Source organism: Larus michahellis, chromosome 1 (genome assembly GCF_964199755.1).
Source record: "Larus michahellis chromosome 1, bLarMic1.1, whole genome shotgun sequence".
Lineage (NCBI taxonomy): Eukaryota > Metazoa > Chordata > Aves > Charadriiformes > Laridae > Larus > Larus michahellis.
In genome coordinates this window covers 215,368,915-215,390,049 of record NC_133896.1, presented here as the reverse complement: position 1 = coordinate 215,390,049, position 21,135 = coordinate 215,368,915, and the positions used below count along the sequence as shown (strand labels likewise).

Genomic DNA, 21,135 nt, shown 5'->3' with positions numbered 1-21,135 from the left:
CTGTCTGCCCACACAGATGGTCCAAAGGGATGGGTTCAGAGAGTGCTACACTACGACCCAAACCCAAAGCCAGCAGCATTTGGCATTTCATGGCCAGAGACTGGCTGGGTCCAGCCAAGCCAAACCCAGCTTCCAATGAGCCAGAGGCCAACTCCTCTCTCGCCACCCACTACGATCCTCACTCTGGATACAATAACCCAATTAAAATCAAAACCTAGAAAAGAAGCCGACTACCTGCGAGAAGGCAGTAACTCCAAAGGAGCTGCAAGACAGATAAAATCTCAACAGTTTAAGGAGAAACTTGATGTGATTTGAGGCTGAGAGAGTTGGGAGTGTTCAGCCTGGAGAAGAGAAGACTCCGTGGAGACCTTCGAGCCCCTTCCAGTCCCTAAAGGGGGCCTACAGGAAGGATGGGGAGGGACTCTGGATCAGGGAGTGCTATGATAGGACACGGGGTAACGGTTTCAAACTGAAAGAAGGGAGATTTAGATTGGATATTAGGAAGGAATTCTTTACTGTGAGGGCGGTGAGCCCCTGGCCCAGGTTGCCCAGAGAAGCTGTGGCTGTCCCAGCCCTGGAGGGGTTCAAGGCCAGGTTGGACGGGGCTTGGAGCAGCCTGGTCTAGTGGGAAGTGTCCCTGCCCAGGGCAGGGGGTTGGAACTAGATGATCTTTAAGGTCCCTTCCAACCCAAACCATTCTGTGATTCTATGATTTAGAAACGTGGACAGCCCTGCAGAGCTCACACAGAAGAAGGTCTATCAGCTCAATCGCAGCTAAATGAAGAAATAGAGATAGCAAGGTGCCCATCGCTACAGGAATACCTAAGGATTTACTAATATTAAGATAAAAGATGCAATTTTAGAATGTTAATCTCAACAGACGAATGAAGATGTTTAGTTTAGACACTACAACCGTAGCATGTAACATGTATCGGGTGACACAGCCACCCAGCCTATGAAAACAGGACCTGTGCTACCAAGGAAGGGTTTTAACACCTCCTTCCCTACTGACGTTACCTAGAGGAAGGATTACAAACATTTAATAGGCAAAGTCTCCATTTCTTTATCCTTCACTCCATTTTCCAGTTCTAGTACCTCTTTCATAAATCATAATGGCTATTCTTCACTCTGTAGGCAGCAATTTTCTCCTCAGCTGACTGCTTTTCTCTTTTTAACATGAATTTCATGTGCTATTTTCTTGCCTGGTCAACCAAAATGGTCGAGATCCCACCACACCTCTTGGTCACAAGCTTTACATTTGTTTATACTGAATGATTCTTCACCTTCAAATCATCCCCTCTCTCTTCAGTTCCTTCTCCATATTGTTTATGTTAAATAAAAGCATGGTTTTCTCAGTAGGTTAAACAGCACAGTTCCCACACGCATTCCAGAAGGAGTCAGGTAAGGGAGAAACCAGGACCCTGCCAGCAAATCTCCTTCCCTTAGAAACCCCAAGTATCTACTTCATTCCCACATCTCCTCTATCTCTTCATCAGTTATTAATCTACGCGAAAACCCTCACCGCCCCACCTGTACTAGTGTTGTTCGTTTACGTAAGCAGAGACTGAGTGGGAAGTTTGTTGAGAGCTCCTGGCAAATCCAAGACATTAAATCAGATGAATCACTCTTATCCCCAGCCTGACTGACTCCTTCAAGATCTCTTTTTGCAGGACACGTTCTCTCTTCAAAAAAAATCCCGTTGATTGTTCCCACCATATCGGATCTATCCGCGTGTGAACCGACTCCACTCATCACTGCACTGATTTTATCGGCCTGCCTGGTAGGGAAGTGGGATTTTCTTCATCGATAATTCATGGAGCCCCTTCCTGAAGCCCTTTCCAAACGCTGGGACACAGTTGGTGCTTTCTTTTGGCACCAAGGCTGGGTTTAGCACCAGGTTACACACTATTGTTTACAGTTTTACATAGAATCAGAGAATAGAATCATAGAATCATCTAGGTTGGAAGGGACCTTTCAGATCATCGAGTCCAACCATCAACCCAACACTGACAAAACCACCACCGACCCATGTCCCTCAGCACCACGTCTGCCCGGCTTGTAAACCCCTCCAGGGATGGCGACTCCACCACTGCCCTGGGCAGCCTCTTCCAATGCTTGACAACCCTTTCATTGTAAAAATTTTTCCTAATATCCATCCTAAACCTCCCCTGGGGCAACTTGAGGCTGTTTCCTCTTCTCCTATTGCCTGTTCCTTGGGAGAAGAGACCGACCCCCCCTGGCTACCCCCTCCTTTCAGGGGGTTGCAGAGAGCGAGAAGGTCTCCCCTCAGCCTCCTTTTCTCCAGGCTGAACACCCCCAGCTCCCTCAGCCGCTCCTCACAAGACTTGTGCTCCAGACCCCTCACCACCTCTGGTGCCCTTCTCTGGACACGCTCCAGCACCTCAATGGCTTTCCTGGAGTGAGGGGCCCAAAACTGGACACAGCACTCGAGGTGGGGCCTCACCAGTGCCCAGTACAGGGGGACAGTCCCTGCCCCAGTCCTGCTGGCCACACTGTTCCTGACACAGACCAGGATGCTGTTGGCCTTCTTGGCCACCTGGGCACACTGCTGGTTCATATTCAGTCAGCTGTCGACCAACACCCCCATGTCCTTTGCCGCCGGGCAGCTCTCCAGCCACTCTGCCCCCAGCCTGTTCATGGGGTTGGTGTGACCCAAGAGCAGGAGCCGGCACTTGGCCTTGTTGAACCTCACACCACTGGCCTCGGCCCACCCATCCAGCCTGTCCTTTGCAGGGGTTACAATACAATGAGCAGCCATAACCCTCCCGAGAACCAGTCATAATTTTACCTGGGCTATCTATTCATTCTTTTATTATTTCAAACGACTGTTTTGTTTGTTTTACTGTGAACATATTAAATTCACTTCTGGCATTACTTCCAAGTAAGAGCATTAACTGCTGACAGCCAACCATGCATGGAAGTAAGGAATTATTTTGTGTAAGCATCAACTAATAATTTTACCTTTAGTATTACAAGGAAATATTTACTCTAGAACCATTTCCACATACTAAATATTTAGTCAGCACAAATATTCACATTTTACCACGCATACGCCAAGAGCAAAGCCAGGGTTCCTGCCTCAAGGACTATGAGCTCTTCATCGCCTCCGAGATACACAGATCTGATTTAGCCTTCCAGGAAGGCAGGTATGAGGCACAGCAATGAATGTATAACACATGCTGTGATTTACTCCAAGATGCATGCACATACTGCTGGAGGAGTGGTTAACTTAGTCAAGATACAACGGAATTACACATAAGGCTCTCTCGAAGGCCTCGTCTGGCGCTCACATTTTCTACTTGGGTTACCTGCTTTTCAGATCAATATTTTTTCCCCCCCCAGTACACAAAAGCCTGATGATAATACAGCAATTTGTTATAACACAGGGATAGTTCTTCAACAAAGCAATTTTAGAAGCAAATTGCAAACTTCGAAGTTGCCAAGCCTGACTGCATCACCTGGAAATAGTTTGTAGATAGCACACTTAAATAAACTTTGAAAATGTCAATACATGAAATGCATCTATATAAAGCATGAATTAGCTTTAAATAGCCGATTTCACAGATTTTACATTTTATCTGCAACTACCTAAGTTACAGGAATAGTGTACGTTCAAGTAATTCTAGGATGATATTAAAAAAAAGCAACTGTGAGCCATCATATTTGAACTTTTTAAGTATGTCATTTCCTATGAGTTCAAGTACCTCCTCTTGGCTTGGAAAGCTGCCACGCGCGAGTACAACGAGGCTGATTTGCCATCCTCCAAAATTCATAGCTTGAAATCAAGATATTTAACGATAACATTTTCATTAATCATACCATAAGAGAAATGTTCTGATCAGCTAATCGGATTAAAAAAAAAAAAAAAAAGGATTAGGAGATACACTACTGAAGAACTAAAACATCTCCAGCTACTTAAGGTCAACTCCAACAGGAAAATGCAGGTTTTAGTTTTACAAACTTGATTCCTTTATCCCAATAGTTCAAAAAAAAAAGTGAATTAAAAATAAAAGTGATTGCTTCACTTTGGGGCTTGATAATTGGTACCACAGATCCTCCGCACGACCGCAGGACCTGTCTACTGAACTGCACTCTCCTCTACTGCAGCATATTGGGAAGGTCAACGTTGCCGTCGCAAAACCTGAGATTTTGTACTTTGCCCATTTTGCATTCCAGATTTTCACACTTCCCAACTCCCATACATAAATCAGCTTCCTTACCTTCATAATGTTTACTAAGTCCGTTTGATAATAGCGATCTTGGTGCGCGTTAGCAGCTGCTAAAGTGAGAAGATAATCATTCCGTGCATGGATAGCCTTGGAGTTACACTCGGATCGTCGTGCTTTTAACTACAACAAGAAACGGAAGTTAAAAGATAGGCATTAATGAGAAGTTATATGACCAAACATGTATTAATAGTAAATTAACACGCATAAGTATGTATTAATATAATTTATTAATCCCTCAAAGTTTTGACTACAGTTTTGTTAATGGTACGGGCATTTCTAATGTCTTTTTTTCTCATGCCGTTGTAATTTCACATGTGGTCTTCAAAAAACGGTTATAACTCCCACTAGAAAAAATTTCCTTGTAAATATAATTCTGTGCTCCGACTGATGAAAAGAGTCTGCTCTTATCACTTGGTCTAACGATTTATCTTCCAAAATGTCAGTCATCTTTAGATTCCAGCCAACTTTGGTCGTATGCCTCATGAAATCAGCTACAAAGCACAACTATAAATTAAGGGGGTTTTATACTCACCTTTACACTTGCCTTCTGCAAGCTTATTCTTGACTGAAAAAGACTAAGTTTGGACCTGAAACAAAAAGTAGAAGAGGAGATTAACATCTTCCACCCTTTCTACAAAAGCACAGGATGAACAGGCCCCTGCACTTCACTTCTGCAAAATTTCAATCTGACTAACTCGTTATGTCTAAATTTTTATTTGTATAGTTTGAAATAAAGCTTAAGGATCAAGGAAAATACTACAAAGTATGATGAGTTACATCAATAACATCTTCACCGCGCGTTCTGAAATCTTTTGTATATTTTTACCCTGGTTTTTGAACAAAATTTAAATACATCATGAAAGGGAAATTGAGTGGTGGCTGCGACTCAAGTTATTTTGGTGTTTGATGCATTTTGAGTCAGCCCTCCAGACACAAAGTGCTGTAAATTTGAACAGCCGGTCATCTGAAGGAATATTAATGCAAAATGATTAATAATTATGTTCCAGCAAGCTGGAAGAGTACTCATGTACGCATACGTATTTTTAAAAGCAGGATTGGTGTGATTTTCACATTTGATGTAAATGAAAGAGAAATTAGAGAAGTACTTTATTGGCTATTTGAAAGACGGTGGTTTAAAAAGTAAATAAGAAAACAAAATCAAGTAAACAGCTATTTTAATCTGGACAATACTGCAGTATGAATCTGGCCCAAAATTCCCAAGCTCAAGTTTTCGTTTTTTTTTTTTGTTTGTTTGCTTGTTTGGGTTTTTTTACTTTCTGTGGGTATTATAGGTAATTTTAAAGTTCTTCCTTTCATCATCCAGCCCCCATAAAGTAAAAGAAAGAAAAATTCTGTAATGAAACCGTAATTTCTTTTCGTTCCCTGAGAATAACCCCGAGGCATTTCACAAAATAAATAAATAAAAAAAAAAGAAAGAAACTTGCAAAAAAGGGTAAGGCAAACTCCCCTAAGACAGGCCAAAGTCCAAACTGAAAACATGTGAGCTACTGGCTTTCCTGAAAGGAAGGAAATCAACCTCTTCAGGACATCAAGGAGCATAAAAACTGAAAGCCTCAAAAATTTATCTTTAAAAATGGAAAAGAGCGTCCCATCCCCTCCCCCCCTCCAAATGGACTGATACCAAACCTGAGATCCACGGAGAGAAAAGGAAATAAGCAGCTTTTCATATCAAAAAAAGCACCAGCTCACACGCTGTCCTTTGAAAAGGTCAAATTAAAGCAGTCAGTTTAACTTCCTTCCTAAAGGAACCCGCCGCAATGAGTTATACTTGACTAGCAGGGTAAAAACATGCTTGAAATGGTTACAAAACCGTATGTAAGCAAAAAGAAAAACAACTGGCACAGGCTCGTTGAAAGCAATTATCTTTCTCCTAAAATAATATCAAGTGTAAAAACTAATACAAGTTCAAATCTGCTTTATACACACGCAATTATTTATACATACGCTATTATGAAAACATACTTGGCCTCAATATCAGCTTTCTCCCGCACCGCTTGAGCCATCTGTTCAGTCTCAAAATATTTCTTTTTGCCTTTAGCTAAATCTTTTACTGTCTCTTGTAATTCAGCTTGGATCCGTGTCAACTGGTCCACGCACTGGAAAAAAAAAAAAGCATTCCGGAAACAAAGCATTAATGTTGGGGTTTGTTTTTTTTTTGCATCCAAATAATACTCTCATCATTGTTTTATTACTTTTCATCACATTTTAGATGGAACGACGTCATCTCCAAGTGACTCCTGGTCAATTATTCATGCCTTTCTTTCAAAGCTGATCAGAACATAAACCCGTATTTCTTTCTTTCTTTCCGCTGCTGTTCAACTACTCAAATTCAATGATAACTTGCAAATCAAACATAAAACTTCTGAAAGCTTTGGATGAGGTATGTAGTTGAAATAATTGAAACACAATTGGGAAAAATCCAAAGGCAATCTACTGGAGGTGATAGAAAAAATGACTAATCTTTTCTTCCCTAAAATTGAAAACGTTAAGACAAAAGCTACCACGTAAAATACGGAGCAATGGCAACAAGAACAATTTGACAAACGTTATTTTAAGAGCTCATTTTTCTTAAAACTTCAAGAGCTTTCCAACAAAGTGGGTTATCTCAGAAACCGGTGTCGTTCGCAAAGAAAGCTTAGAGGCTTAAAATGCATAGCGAGCTAGACAAGGAGTGAAAATAACCTTTTCATTAATATGACCCAATCAGTGTTACGACATATATTTTAATGCCAAAAAATAAACTGTCTTTATCTGAACCCACAAATCTTTGCGCTTTTACCCTCAGATTCTCTCCCCCATCCCGCCGGGGCTGGGGGGGGCTGGGGGTGCAAGCGGCTGCGTGGGGCTGAGCTGTGACTATGGTTAACCCCCAGCAGCGACTAAAATGTTCAGCAATTCTCCAAACATCCTATCGGCTTCAAAAAAAAAAAAAAAAATTCTGGGAAAGGATCTATATTAAGCGGAAAGATCTACTTAACAAAACAAATGTGAGTTATCAATGTCTAGAATTATACTATCTTTAAAAGAGATTTGTAAAGGGTTTCTTTTACCTGAACTAGCACATGTAAGAGCTACAGTTCAAAGCGTTTATATTTAATTACGGATATTACGGACTAGATGTCAATGAAGGCTCCAGGCAATACTTAAAGGCAGAGGAAGCTGAGGAAACTTAAGGAAACTCGAGCTTAAAGAAATCATTTCTGTCCTTCAAAGACCAGACCCAAGGTCCCAGCTCTTGTCACATCGTTGTCACACACCCGACTTCTCCCATTCAAGGTGCCACATGTTGTCCTCATATGAACACCCTTCCTAAACACCTAAGCTTTTTCATTACACTAACAATTAATGCCTGCAACCTCCTTTAAAAGAACTGCAAGACTAACAAGGTGATGTAATCCAACAACCTAACATTAATTTCACAGTATTTGACAATCATTAAAAATAATATTCAGTCACCTGTAGAAAAAAGAAACTTGTGCTTCATAGAATCATAGAATGGTTCAGGTTGGAAGGGACCTTAAAGCCCACCCAGTGCCACTCCCTTGCCCTGGGCAGGGACACCTCCCACCAGACCAGGGTGCTCCAAGCCCCGTCCAACCTGGCCTTGAACCCCTCCAGGGATGGGGCAGCCACAGCTTCTCTGGGCAACCTGGGCCAGGGGCTCACCGCCCTCACAGCCAAGAATTTCTGCCTAATATCTCATCTATATCTCCCCTCTTTCAGTTTAAAACCCTTCCCCCTCATCCTATGGCTCCCCTTCCTGATCCAGAGTCCCTCCCCAGCTTTCAGTCAATAGAAATTGCTCATCTTCTCACCACACAATTGCTCTCGCTAAAAATGTCAAATTTCTTTCTGGCTATAAAGCACCTAAAAATCCATATAAGTTTACACTAAGCCCAGTATTTGATGTGGGCAGACCAATAAAGCAATGGGCTCCATAAGGTAAGCTTCGTGGTAGGTGGTTTGGGGAGTGGTGAAGGGCAGGATTGAGTTTTTTTGAAGACTTCTCCGTGTATGAGAGAAAAATGAAAGGTAGAAAAATCTGTATATATTGGACAGCTGACAGAGACCTAAAATCGTTTCAAAAGGACTGGGATTTTGCTACATCAATCGGTATTTTGATCCCTGAAGTCTCCTGCCGGCATCAAAAAATTAAAATATCAAATAACCCCAGTTGTCAACGTGATCATTTTAAAAGCGTAAAATAATCCTGCTTTTGCACCTCTGAAGAACACGGAATTATCAGGGGACTGGATGCCTTTTAGGGGTTTTTGGTTGGGTAGACACTGGTTGTATGTAAAAAGCTGTTTGAGAGAGCTGAGGGAGACGGTTTCTTGTTGCGTTGGCTCCGAGCAGAGTGATTTAAGGTCCCTTCCAACCCAAACCATTCTATGATTCTATGACTTTATTCTATTTGCCTTTCAGTCTTCCCATACGGATCCGCGCAAACATCTGCAGTGGTGGCCACATCGTCTTTCCTGCAGATCCCTCATGAACGTCCACGGCAGGTCCCTGCCTTCTCCTTCAAGGCCAACATATGAAACCACACATCATTTCTGGGATAAGCTTCCAAGGTCTCCAGGGAAAGATAACGGCAGGGGGTGGGCTGCTGCCCCCAAACCTCCTCATCTGTGGCCAAGAGCCGCCGAGGGAGGGCAGGGGATCAGTTTTCTTAATAGGTCAGGTGTGGTCTACAGGAGACACATTTATTACCCCTCCTCCAGAGTCACTGTGCAACTTAACAATATTTTTCAGCAAATTATGGTGAGGTTTTCTGAAATTGTTCAAGTTTAATATTAAAACAGCTCATAAAAAAAGGAGTTTCTATATGCTACCCAGCCGAGGAAGTAAAGGTTTACAGAAACATCTGGAAAATAAAGATGACATCTCATCAGGAGCAACTCAATACCTACTGCAGTCTTGGTAGGAGACGCTGCTTCTGATAGAAACTCGATGTTAGATGGGCATTCCAAGTGCAACGTTACCAGTATTTTACTGACTCTGAATTTCAATTTCGATAAGCTTTTGCCTGGATGGAGGTCAGTGTAATTTATCATTTATCTGTTTGGAAATCCAAGGGAAAGGGTGAGAGACTGCACTGCACGAACCACGAGATTCGTTGTGGAGAGAAATTAATACCAAGTGGATGGTTATTCCACGTTGTGGAAAAAGCGTATCGCTGTTAGACTACTTGGAACCCGCAGTACTGCCCTGCTAATTGCAATAACTTGTTCTGCTAACTCAAAAGTGCGGGAAAAATGGAACTTCTATCATTTATATAAATTTAAAGAAGTGGTCCTCACTTCTACAGCTGACTCATAAACACCGAACTATCAGCATTTGCAGAAGAACAAAACTGGAGGTTATTTACCCAGTAAAGATACTATAAAATTGCTACGGCATTGTTTGGAAAGCTTCACAGAAAAATAAAATTCCCCAGGACAATAAAACAACGTTAATAAAGTTAATTTTTCCTCCAGAAAAAACAGATACTCCACGTGCTTCTGAGAGCTGTATAACAGTTTGTTCAGAAAGGGAGAGCTCATGTTACGCTAACATCTGTTTAAAAGTTTGTAGCCACGCGTTTTACAAAATACTGCGTTAGAGTATTTAACTAGGGAAGTTACAACTAGCTGTTGTCACCTTTTAGCAAACGAACCCGAAATTTCTGCATTGGGTTTTTCTGTCTTTTACCTTGAGTGGATGGTTCAGCCTACCTCAAATTAAAGCCAGCGGCGACACTAGTAAATGCTCAGTGATAACGTAGGGAGGGAATATTTACAAGTGCCAACTAATAGCCGAGACACTTGCAAAGTCCGTTCCACCAATATTTCTACTTCCCTCCTTATGTTAAGCTTTGTCTAAGCCACACAGCGAGCATTTCCAAAAAATCATTCTCAAAAACTTCCAAAAATGTATGCTTTTTGTAAACCTCTTATAAACTATGCTCATTGTTTAATAAAAACAGGAGGCTTTCTCCTCACTGCAGCAAAATCCGCCGAACACAAACAGAAAATAATTAAAAATGAAGAGCACCTAGCTTTACGCAAATACACATGACTATTTTTAAAATATTCCTTACCGCCTTATGAAAAGAGATGTGAGATCATAGTTTATTTGAAACGCATCATGTATTAAGAGGTACGGTAGAGAGCTCTCAAGACATAAACGGCTTTAAAATGTAATAACCAATTAACTTAAAGTCAAGCTTACTTTTTTTCCTTGAACTAAGCTATTTTCTTCGCAAGGATTAACCGATCAATTATAGCAACTTTTGGAATACTTACATGTGATACCTTTAGAGGAGGTGGCTGAAAAACCTGCATTCCACATCTTGAAGATGGCACAAGTCGTTCTTTCGTGTTTGAGATAGGCCTTTTCTCTAAAATCAGAACCTATTTCTACCAAAACCCACTTGCAACTGTCACGGCAAAACCAATTCAATTACGCAATTGCCACAGCGTGACGGGAGATTTGCAGCGATAGTTTTGACCAAGCGGGTATCACATTTTGAAAGGCTCATTTCCAAGCAATTTTAATGTCAGATAACACAGCTTGGATCTTCAACAAGCTGGCTCTTCACTTCTGTAACAACACGCTTAGGGAGACTGAAAAGCACATACATATTTTAGAAATACTATACTAAAAGATTTCTAACAACAACTTTTGTTTCTAAATAAACCCAACAAAAGCTTCAAGAACTTATAAAAGCACAAATACCTTCTTCAGCTGCTGTTCCTTAAAGCACCGTACAGTCCTGGCTGGTTCAGAAATTAAGTTTTTATAGTTCTCGCAGATATTGAGTCGGGATTGGGCCACTTGCATCGTGCCTTCCAAAAGCGATCTCCAAACTGAGTACATGCTCCTAAAACAGTGAAACACAGAAAGTCTGAGCATAGGAAGGAAGGGAGACAAGGCATTATACTGAAAATATGGGTTGGTTTAAATAACAGTAGCATAATTCTTCAAAGGATTGCTTTAAAAAATCACGATAAAGCACTATACTTCATGCTGATCTAGCAAATACCTGCACTTCGAAGAAAAAATTTAACCGCAGTTCTACCAAAAGTAAAATTTTTCCCTCCTGTCCCTGTTTTGGGATTCAATTTTTTGGCAAACATTTCCAGTTAAAATGGTTGCTCCAATGGAACAGACCCTACAGAACCCAGCAGCCAAAGCCAGAGCAGATGCTGACAAATTTTTTATAAGATCATGGATTTTGTGATTTTGGGCGTTTTGCAATCAAGCAAATAGTTACAGATGGCTCATCAATGTTGCCTCAGCTACCTGTCATTCCTTCAGAGAATCTTAGAATTGTCCAGGTTGGAAGGGACCTTTCAGATCATCGAGTCCAACCATCAGCCCAACGCTGACAAAGCCACCACTCCCCCATGTCCCTCAGCACCACGTCTGCCCGGCTTTTAAATCCCTCCAGCAATGGCGACTCTACCACTTCCCTGGGCAGCCTCTTTCGATGCTTGACAACCTTTTCATTGTAAAAATTTTTCCTAATATCCATCCTAAACCTCCCCTGGGGCAACTTGAGGCCTTTTCCTCTTGTCCCATCGCCTGTTCCTTGGGAGAAGAGACCGACCCCCCCTGGCTACCCCCTCCTTTCAGGGAGCTGCAGAGAGCGAGAAGGTCTCCCCTCAGCCTCCTTTTCTCCAGGCTGAACACCCCCAGCTCCCTCAGCCGCTCCTCACAAGACTTGTGCTCCAGACCCCTCACCACCTCTGGTGCCCTTCTCTGGACATGCTCCAGCACCTCAATGGCTTTTTGTGTGGTGAGGGGCCCAAAACTGGACACAGCACTCGAGGTGGGGCCTCACCAGTGCCCAGTACAGGGGGACCATCACTGCCCCAGTCCTGCTGGCCATGCTACTGCTGATACAGGCCAGGATGCTGTTGGCCTTCTCTAGACCCCTCACCAGCTTCATTGACCTTCTCTGGACTCGCTCCAGAATCTCAGTGTCTTTCCTTGAGTGAGGGGCCAAAGACATCACCTGTAAGAGGCTAAAAGCAACAACCATAGCTGTGTAATGAGCTTTTCAGGGTCCCAGTAATTCACCAGAAAAGCTTAGAAGTGCCTGCATCAGAAGGAGAAGGTGGAGCAGGAGAGCGGGGGAAGAAGGCGAGAATATGTGCCCTGCAGCTGGCAGAAAGGAAAACTGCTGGAGCCCAAGGAGTCGGTGATAGGGAGGGAGGGGGTGGCAGGTGTTTGGAGAAGACCTCTGGGCACTGTGGGTGTATCTGATGGCACCGAAGGCAGAAGAAAGACTTGCTGAGTGGGGAGCAAACTGCAGGTAGGAGGGGTCTGTCTGTGTGGTATGGGAGCATTTTAGATACTCTTATGACTAATAATCCAGTTTATTTCTTCTTAGAGACACAAGTGGTGTGAAGTTACTGAAAGTCCAAAACACAAACCTATCAGCAGCTTCTTCCTGTTTGAAATAACGTTTGTCAGAATACAAAGAACGCATCAAAATAAAGTATCTTCAAACTTTTTCAAAATATTTAGGAGGTATTACTCATAGGCGTGAGGCTTTCAGCAACTAACTCGTTCCTGTTTTGATGTTATGATCCACCTTTCATGTTAATGACATTAAGTTTTGTAAACAACTGTGTCTTGCTTTGCCTCCTCCTTGCTGTCAGATGGGATCTTCCTGAGGGGCGACCTCCTAAAAAGAAATGCGTTGCTGTCTTTTCCTACGAAGAAATCCACACGCTTATTACTCTAACCGTAAAGCTATTTACTAAAATATATATTCAGATACAAGCATTAATACCCAAACAAAGTGCGCAATTACAGTTGTTGTCCGGTCTTGCCATTTTGTTTTTCCCGTCTTCCTAAATTATTCAAGTAATAAACGTCTACTTAAGACCAATCTCGGAATTTCAGGGGAAAACAAAGCTTCGTTTTTAACTGGCAATGCTCTACCACAAAGAAAAAAAAAACAACTTTAACTACAGAAGAGCAGCGTTTCGTTGTTGAGTAAAATAATTACACCAATTGAAAATAAACACAGCCATTTCGAGATATCCAACTGTTAAATTACCTATAATCACTTCGTTCATCAGCTTTCATTCCAAGCCAGTCCTTCTTCAAGTATTGGCTAGCCAGCTTCTGAATGCTCTGTTAAAACAAGGAATAAAACCAAAAAAGTTAAAAATAAGAGGTATCTAAAATAACATTTTTGCTGCTATATCAGACAAATGATAAGCTGACATATAAAGAAGTAATCGATGTACAGTATTAGCATACTACAATGCAAGACTTACTTTTACCCTTTTCTGTATTTTTGACTTTAGTTTCTCTTGAGAAAAATCAATGAGTTTCATGTTAACGTTTTAATTCAGAGGGACTCTGAATCTACTGAGATTTACACCGAAAAATCCTTTTGCATGTGACTATGGCCAGTAAAACCAGTAACACAGAAGACGTCTGGGCAGCGTGTGGCAGAATCAGAGGAAGGAATGTTGCAAAATGCCTCAATTTGTCACAGTTCGGAGAATGAAGATCTTGATTTAACCCAATGAGGCCATGGGGTTCTGAGAAGCGACAAAATATCCGGTCATTTACGTGCCCAACTCTGATCAGTCATGTCCGCACCGTTATCAGTCAAGTGGAGAAGCTCGATCCCAGGATCAAGCCCTTCCTCAGAGGATTACGATACACTGGAGGTTGAAAAATGCAGTTCATTTTTAATTATTAACGTTAATAACCCTCTTTAGTCTCTGCATTTCACTTTGCGCGGTCTGAGAAAAATCAATAACAGCATTTTCATACTCAGGCTCAGAGAGCAGCAATGTGGAATTCGTAAACAACGGGAGGGAGGGGAGTCGCCGCCGCAGCGCTCCCTCCTTCGGCTCCTAATCTCATTTCATGTATCACTTACAAACTGAGTACCAGCAAATGGAAAAGAGGATGGATATTATCCAGCTCGCGGAGTCGGATAACGGGTTTATGAACACCGAGCAGCGTTCCTGCTTCTTCAAGAGAGCCATCACCGGAGGAGCACTCTCTTTTTGTATAAAAGTCTATTTAGCAAACAAGTGGGAGACCTGGGTTGAAATTTCCTTTCGAGTTAAGAAAAATCAATGCCACAGTTGCTTTCCAGAAGAGCGGATCCCGGGGAAAAGCCTGGAGTGAGACACCTTCGCATACAACCCACCAAACGAGAAACATGGCACAGTACCATTTATTTACATTTTCCAATCTATATTCCAGATGCTGTTGCCTGATGGGACAGCCTTTGAGTGCTCTTAGAGAAAAATATCAGAAGAACCTCAAAAAGCAGACCCGGGTTCCATTCTTGTCTTACCAGCCCATTCGATGCTCAAATTTACTACCGAGCTTACAATCCGACTGACACTTTCACATCAAAAAATATTAATTGTTCCTAATATATCATTAGCGGAAAACTTACGCTCCCTCATATTAAATATATCTATTTCACCTTAAGAGTCCAACTCCCAAGCCCCTCTGCTGAGGTGGGTACCAGTTTTCGGTGTGAACGATGCTTACAGACAGGTTTACACTAATAGTCCTCGTGAAGCCAATTTCTTAACGCGTAACTCATGAACACGCATCCCACTGTGCTGCTATTTCCCATTCTGAGCTTCCACATCTTCCCCGGTTACCTTCCCTGATTTCTAGTGCTCTTTTTGCTCAGTTAAGGATCATTTTCAAATGCCACATCAATATTTCATTCTGACACGTTCATGTGTACAGTCAGCAATACTTTCCACAGGTAAAGTTATGCCTTTAACTATAAATTCGTGAATTTCCATCGCAATTTCTTCCATTAAAAAAAAAAAAATGCACAAATTGTATTAAGTAGCTGTTAAAAAATCCAGATAAAAGGAAAAATAACATCTCCTCTAACTCTGGCAGAGCAATTTGTGATGAGATACGGAGCTTTATTAGGTACCCCCCACCTGGTGTTATTTTCAGGTTTCCATCCCTTCCGCATCAGACCCCACCTACGAGATCTGCCCCAAGACGCAACAAACGTTCACAAACACAAAACTAACCACCAAAAAAAAAAAGCCCACTGACAGCTGAGGACAAGCTATGCCAAAATTAAAGACGCAGAAAAGTCACAAGAGGGATAAATAAAGGCATTTTGCACACAGAAACCCTCTTGCTGATGTCAGCAAATCAACTCTACAACTGGTGAGTAACCGTTTATTTCCAAAGCGACCAAGCTCGCCACCAAAATCAATGAAAGGCTGGAAAGGGCTCCAGCTGCAGAGTGAAGGTGTTTGATTATTTAGTGTTTGTTCATAAAAACCGATAAACCACACCTTGGCTTTTCATACAAAACTGCCGTAGGCGAACCCGCGGGTTTTAATTAGACCAGTACAGTAGGTTTGCTTTCTTAAACTTTATGCTGAACGTAACCTTTTTGTATGAGAACTTCCTTGTTCTGGTCTCAATAACGCTTCTTGTTTCGCTGGACGGAAACAAAGACAACCACTGTTGGGATCAAGCGGGGAAATCAACTGGTTGTTTAACCTTTGGCATCGCCCGCAGCCCAGGAACATGCTTCTTTCTTCCTTGAAGGTGCACATCGATCACGTTTAACCGGCTTGAGAGAAAGATATTTCAACGCAAGAATAAATTTGTAGAGAGGCAGGAAAGGAAGACCGTGCAGAGTGCGCTCCTGATTTCAGTATTGTGTAAGGACACATTTCCTTAATGTTTCTTTAAACATTAACTTTAAAGAATGGGATAGAGCTTCACTGAGTAAAGGTGCTATCAAAAATCACGACGTAAATCCCCATCCAAGGTTGAGTGAAATCCATAAAAGTTCTCCTCCCTCTCAGTTTCACTGGACTACAGATAGTCGGAGTATCATGACTTGAGCAGCTCAACATGAGCCGTCAATGTGCGCTGGCAGCCCAGAAACCCCCCCGCAGCCTGGGCTGCATCCCCAGCAGCGTGGGCAGCAGGGCGAGGGGGGGGATTCTGCCCCTCTGCTCCGCTCGGGGGAGACCCCCCTGCAGTGCTGCCTCCAGCTCTGGGGCCTCAGCACAGGAGAGACACGGAGCTGTTGGAGCGGGGCCAGAGGAGGCCCCGGAGATGCTGGGAGGGCTGGAGCCCCTCTGCTGGGAGGACGGGCTGAGAGAGTTGGGGGGGTTCAGCCTGGAGAAGAGAAGGCTCCGGGGAGACCTTGGAGCCCCTTCCAGTCCCTCAAGGGGCTCCAGGAAAGCTGGGGAGGGACTCTGGATGAGGGAGGGGAGCCATGGGACGAGGGGGAAGGGGTTTCCACTGCAAGAGGGGAGATTGAGCTGAGATCTCGGGCAGAAGTTCTTGGCTGTGAGGGTGGTGAGCCCCTGGCCCAGGTTGCCCAGAGAAGCTGTGGCTGCCCCATCCCTGGAGGGGTTCAAGGCCAGGTTGGCCGGGGCTTGGAGCAAGCTGGGCTGGTGGGAGGTGTCCCTGCCCAGGGCAGGGGGTTGGAACTGGGAGATCTTTAAGGTCCCTTCCAACCCAAACCATTCTGTGAGTCTATGACTTAAAAATCCCATTCTGGGGAAGTGATATTGCGAGGTGGGTGCATCTGCATCCCCAGGCACCGTGTGGCTCGTCAGCTCTGTGTCCCACAGGCAGGGGGCTTCCTTCCAAACCTTTGTGTCTGAAGAAACACTAAAACAATTTTTAGCATAAATACGTAAAGCCGTAGTTCACCAAAACAACAGTAATAGTCTCTCTGATGGCTGCGAAACAAGAAGGTTTTTTGATTTCATTTTTCCACTTCATTCCAAGGTGTGTATCACTGAATTTGAAAAAAAAGTTCCGTTAATTATTTTTGAATGGTAATTACAATCGATTTATTTCAAAGTACGCTATTTTTAATCTATAATTATTGACACGAAAAGTCAAAAAATGTCTGAAATGCCCTGCAAGCACTGTGCAACCTCCGCTCACCCTTTGCCGAAACAAACGCACTTGGGCGATTCTGCTTGTGTGTGTTATTAACAGGATACATATAAAATAGTATAAACAGACTGGCTGTCACATAAAACTAATTTTAACTCATTTGAAAAAGACATATATCCTTCCTCCATGTCTTGGTTTTCCCTTCCTCCTCCCCATCAAAACGCACGTTGTATCGCTATGCTACGCACACATTAATATTACACATTCATGGGAACCTCAACTGGTTGCAAATCTGCCCAGCAGATGGATGGATGGGGACATAAAATTGTGTCAATCGATCATCCAAGGGAATCAACACCTAGAAATGAAATTCTGCTGAAGGGGAAGAGCATCAAAAAAAGCAGCAGAGCTTCACGTATGCTCAAATTCGTGTTTCCCAGCGCTATGGCTCCTATTTGAGTTGATCGCCCGACCTTACCTCAAGTTTATTACTGGTGTTTTCTGATAAGGCCGGTTGAGACAGATATTGGGGGAAGAAAAAAATAATAACAAATTGCTATAACGGAAAGTAAGTAATTACCAACAGAAAAGGAAGGGGAAAGATGTTCCGAATTAAAAGATCATTGATAGAAAAGTATGCGGCTTTTAAAAAGACACATTAACGATGCTTTTCAAAGCAGTCCTAATATCTTTATCTGCAATCCTTGAGAGGTGCTGATGACAGCCAGGTCCCCTAAAATCTATTACTGATTGCAGAAAGCATGGTAGACGCCAGCTGGTGTAACACCGAGCTTTGGAAAATATCTATCAACAGGACAAATTTAGTGCTGCTCTTCATTTAGGTGGTTTCAGTATCTTGCATCATTTTGATCACTTCTCTTTATCAGACCAAAATCCATCAACCAACCCTTTATAGCTTTCATTTCTACAAATAAATCTACGCTCTGCTATTATTGTCTCAGAAAAAAAGGAACCATGAATTGAGAAGAATGACAGAAATATTGTCTTCTGAGTAATCCCTAATATTCAGCAATCCAAGGAGCTCCAGCACAGGCTCTAAGCAAACGGCCCAAATAATCCCTGCGAGAGGGGAAAAAAGGCAACGGGTGGGAGGAGAAGCCCGGCCAGGAGGTAAGACCTCGGGCTGGTGGACAAGGAGGGCACAGTGAGAGCGGCTGCTCCGACAAGTCTCTGATGGCAAAGCCTTCTCCGACCAGGCCATTCCCAGCGGAGCCGGGACCCTGAAACAGCCAGCGAGGGAGAAGATGGAAAGGAGAATTAAAGCAGGAGAAATGGGGAGAGTTCCTACCCGAAACCAAGTCCGAGATGGGAAGATGATGTCCCGTATGTTTAATATCCATTAGCTACTACATGATGTTAATACACCATTTTTCTAGTTTGAAGTGTAACTTTTCCAAGCGCTGATCACTGACGGGTAACAAAAAATAACGCTTCCCCCCCACCCCCCTGCCATGGATGTGGGCACGGCAATTTGCTTGACCGACCCTTGAGATCACTCCTATGTGTTACGTGCCGCCGCAGCAGCTTTCTGACATCATTTTGTTCGCTAAGTGGCATTATTTTGTTCGCTAAGTGGCATTATTTTGTTCGCTAAGTGGCATTATTTTGTTCGCTAAGTGGCATTATTTTGTTTGCTGAGCGCTCTTCTGGCAGGCAAACCCTCCAGGAGGGAGAGGTTTCGAGCATCTCTCTCTTTACTCGATTTCTCGGGGAGGAGCGAGGTTATTCCCAACTTCAGAAGTTCAACACCGGCAACTTCAGGCTCTCCCATAGCACCAAGAAAAAGTAATAGTTTTATTATGGATAAATTCTTATTATCAGGCCCATCCATTGCTCATGAGCGAGAGGGCTGTGTTTTGTTTTATTTTTAAATGAAAAAAACAAAAGAGTTCAGCAATGTTGGACCATTATTATTATTGACTTGCGTGTAAGATGGAAAATTCTATTTTATTTCAGTACTGCTGGTTCTTCAAAAATAGGATGGAGACTTACACTAAGACTTCCTTGTCATTGTAAAAACAGCAGTTTGACTGAGATCAGACAGTTCTAAAATCCCATTTTCAGTTGTCAGAGAGTTAAGACTGGCTGGGAATGAAGAGAAACCACCATACACAGAGAATCCTCCAAAAAGAGAAGGGAAAAAAAAAACCCCGCACAGCTGAGCTACGACAAATTTCTGCATTTTGAAGAATGCTTCTACTACCAAAATGAAAAAAAAGAAGATGCATCCCAAAAAAGACATTTCAGATGCTCGTGCTTCCCCGATCCCTGATTATTTCCTTAAATCACTGCGATTTTACGTGTCTTTAGCTCAAGGAGTCTGACTCACCGAAACAGCGAGGTACTTAGTGCCAAAAATTTAGTAGACAGCTTTATCAATCATACAGCTGGGGTTTTTTTTTTCACAAGCTTGAGGAGTAACTTGAAACATATTTAACGCTGTCGCCAATCTCTTCAAAACATTTGGACAGGGAGAAGGGAAGGTGTGGGAACGGAAAACGCAATGCAGTCTGCGTGGTGAGGAGGAACACGGAGAATACAGAAGAACAATTTAGTCTCAATATTAAATTCCCAGATAGTTATTAAGCGTTCACAGCCATTATTTAAAGTGGTATTTTATTTACTAGAGCTAGATTCAATAAAACCTTTAACGATTTAATAAGAACGAACGCCGTTCTGCACGGACTCAATTCAGGGATTCCACGCAGGATATGACTCGGTCCAATTTACATTATAAGCTGATGACAAAAACACTGTCAGACACAATTATTTTTGCTCGGAGCTTCCCCAGGGCCCTTCGGCAACGAGACCGTGACTAAAGCGCTGCTGCAGCACAAATAAAAATGAAAACAAACCACATAACAGGCAGCACACGGACTTCTACAGAGCACCCTAATACTTTCCAAAAGGCGCAGATCAGAACTATGGCGGGACTGTTTATCTAAATTGCCTTTAATACGGTTAAACGATCAATAAAAGAGGTTTCCGCATGCCTGGCAGCATCAATCGTAAAACTCCCCAGAAACATTACAAAAGGCTGGTTATCTAATGGAAAGCTCCGTCTCCAATCACGCTGCTTCTCCTTCCTACCATTTGATGCTTCCAGTTCCAGAAAATAAGGAGTTTCGTTCTGTCATTCGCAATCTCTTTCCGAGCTGCTCCATTTCGCATTTTTTGATATTTGAAGCATGACAAGAAGGCAAAGGAAAACAAAGGGGAAAGCTGAAAAATTAATTTACAGCAATCAGGCTTAGCAAAGGAAACGTCAAATCTTTGTGGGGTTTGTTCTTTTGTCAAGTTAAAGTCAAGAGTTAAAACCGTTACATCACTGGAAGCCTCTTAATTCTTTCCAAAACATCTTGCTCCAGGAGTTTAGCATTATTTTCTATATTCAATCCATAAAAGAGATTTGAAAAAATAAAACAAACTGCCAAGAATTGTTTATTCACTGGTAGAAGGAGTATCTGAGATCCTACAGAAAGGAAAGGCAAAAGGCCGATCCACATGACGGTCCCCAGGTCCAAGGAGGGACGGTCCTACACCAGGGAAGACCATCCAGGGAAGTTCATGAAGTCTTATCCCAATCCCTAACTATTTTTACTCTAATGTGCTTAATATCACGTACTACAATTTCCAGTATGCTATACAGCGGATAAATCAAAAAATTCCAACGCTTTTAGCGTTTCAAGGCTGCCTTAAGGCTTTAGAGTAAACATGTTCCTCTTCATTCAAACCTGAATTTTTCAGTCTGAATTCGTAACCTGTTTATTTTCTTTCTCATTCTCAATGATTTTTTCACTGCTCTCCTCTGGTCTCCCTCCAGATGGTCTAAATCTTCCTTGAAATGTAGGAGCCGACACTTGGAAGACAGTGCGCTGATTTTTCCAGGAGATTTTGAACTTCAGTCCTGTTGGCAGAATCACCTGCCGCCCATCTCAAGTCAATACGGTTGGTTGATGGT

General features: G+C 42.6%; 1 protein-coding gene across 2 annotated transcripts in view; it reads right to left on the bottom strand.

Annotated features, from left to right (window-relative positions):
- The window catches only part of FCHSD2 (FCH and double SH3 domains 2), a 178,952-nt gene that overhangs the window by 73,337 nt on the left and 84,480 nt on the right, over positions 1-21,135 (bottom strand). For both annotated transcript variants that reach the window (XM_074572284.1, XM_074572285.1), the window contains exons 4-8: positions 13,327-13,403; positions 10,992-11,136; positions 6,234-6,367; positions 4,783-4,837; positions 4,242-4,370 (exon numbers count right to left, since the gene is read on the bottom strand). In XM_074572284.1, the coding sequence (XP_074428385.1) occupies positions 4,242-4,370; positions 4,783-4,837; positions 6,234-6,367; positions 10,992-11,136; positions 13,327-13,403 (540 nt within the window). The remainder of the gene's footprint in view (positions 1-4,241; positions 4,371-4,782; positions 4,838-6,233; positions 6,368-10,991; positions 11,137-13,326; positions 13,404-21,135) is intronic.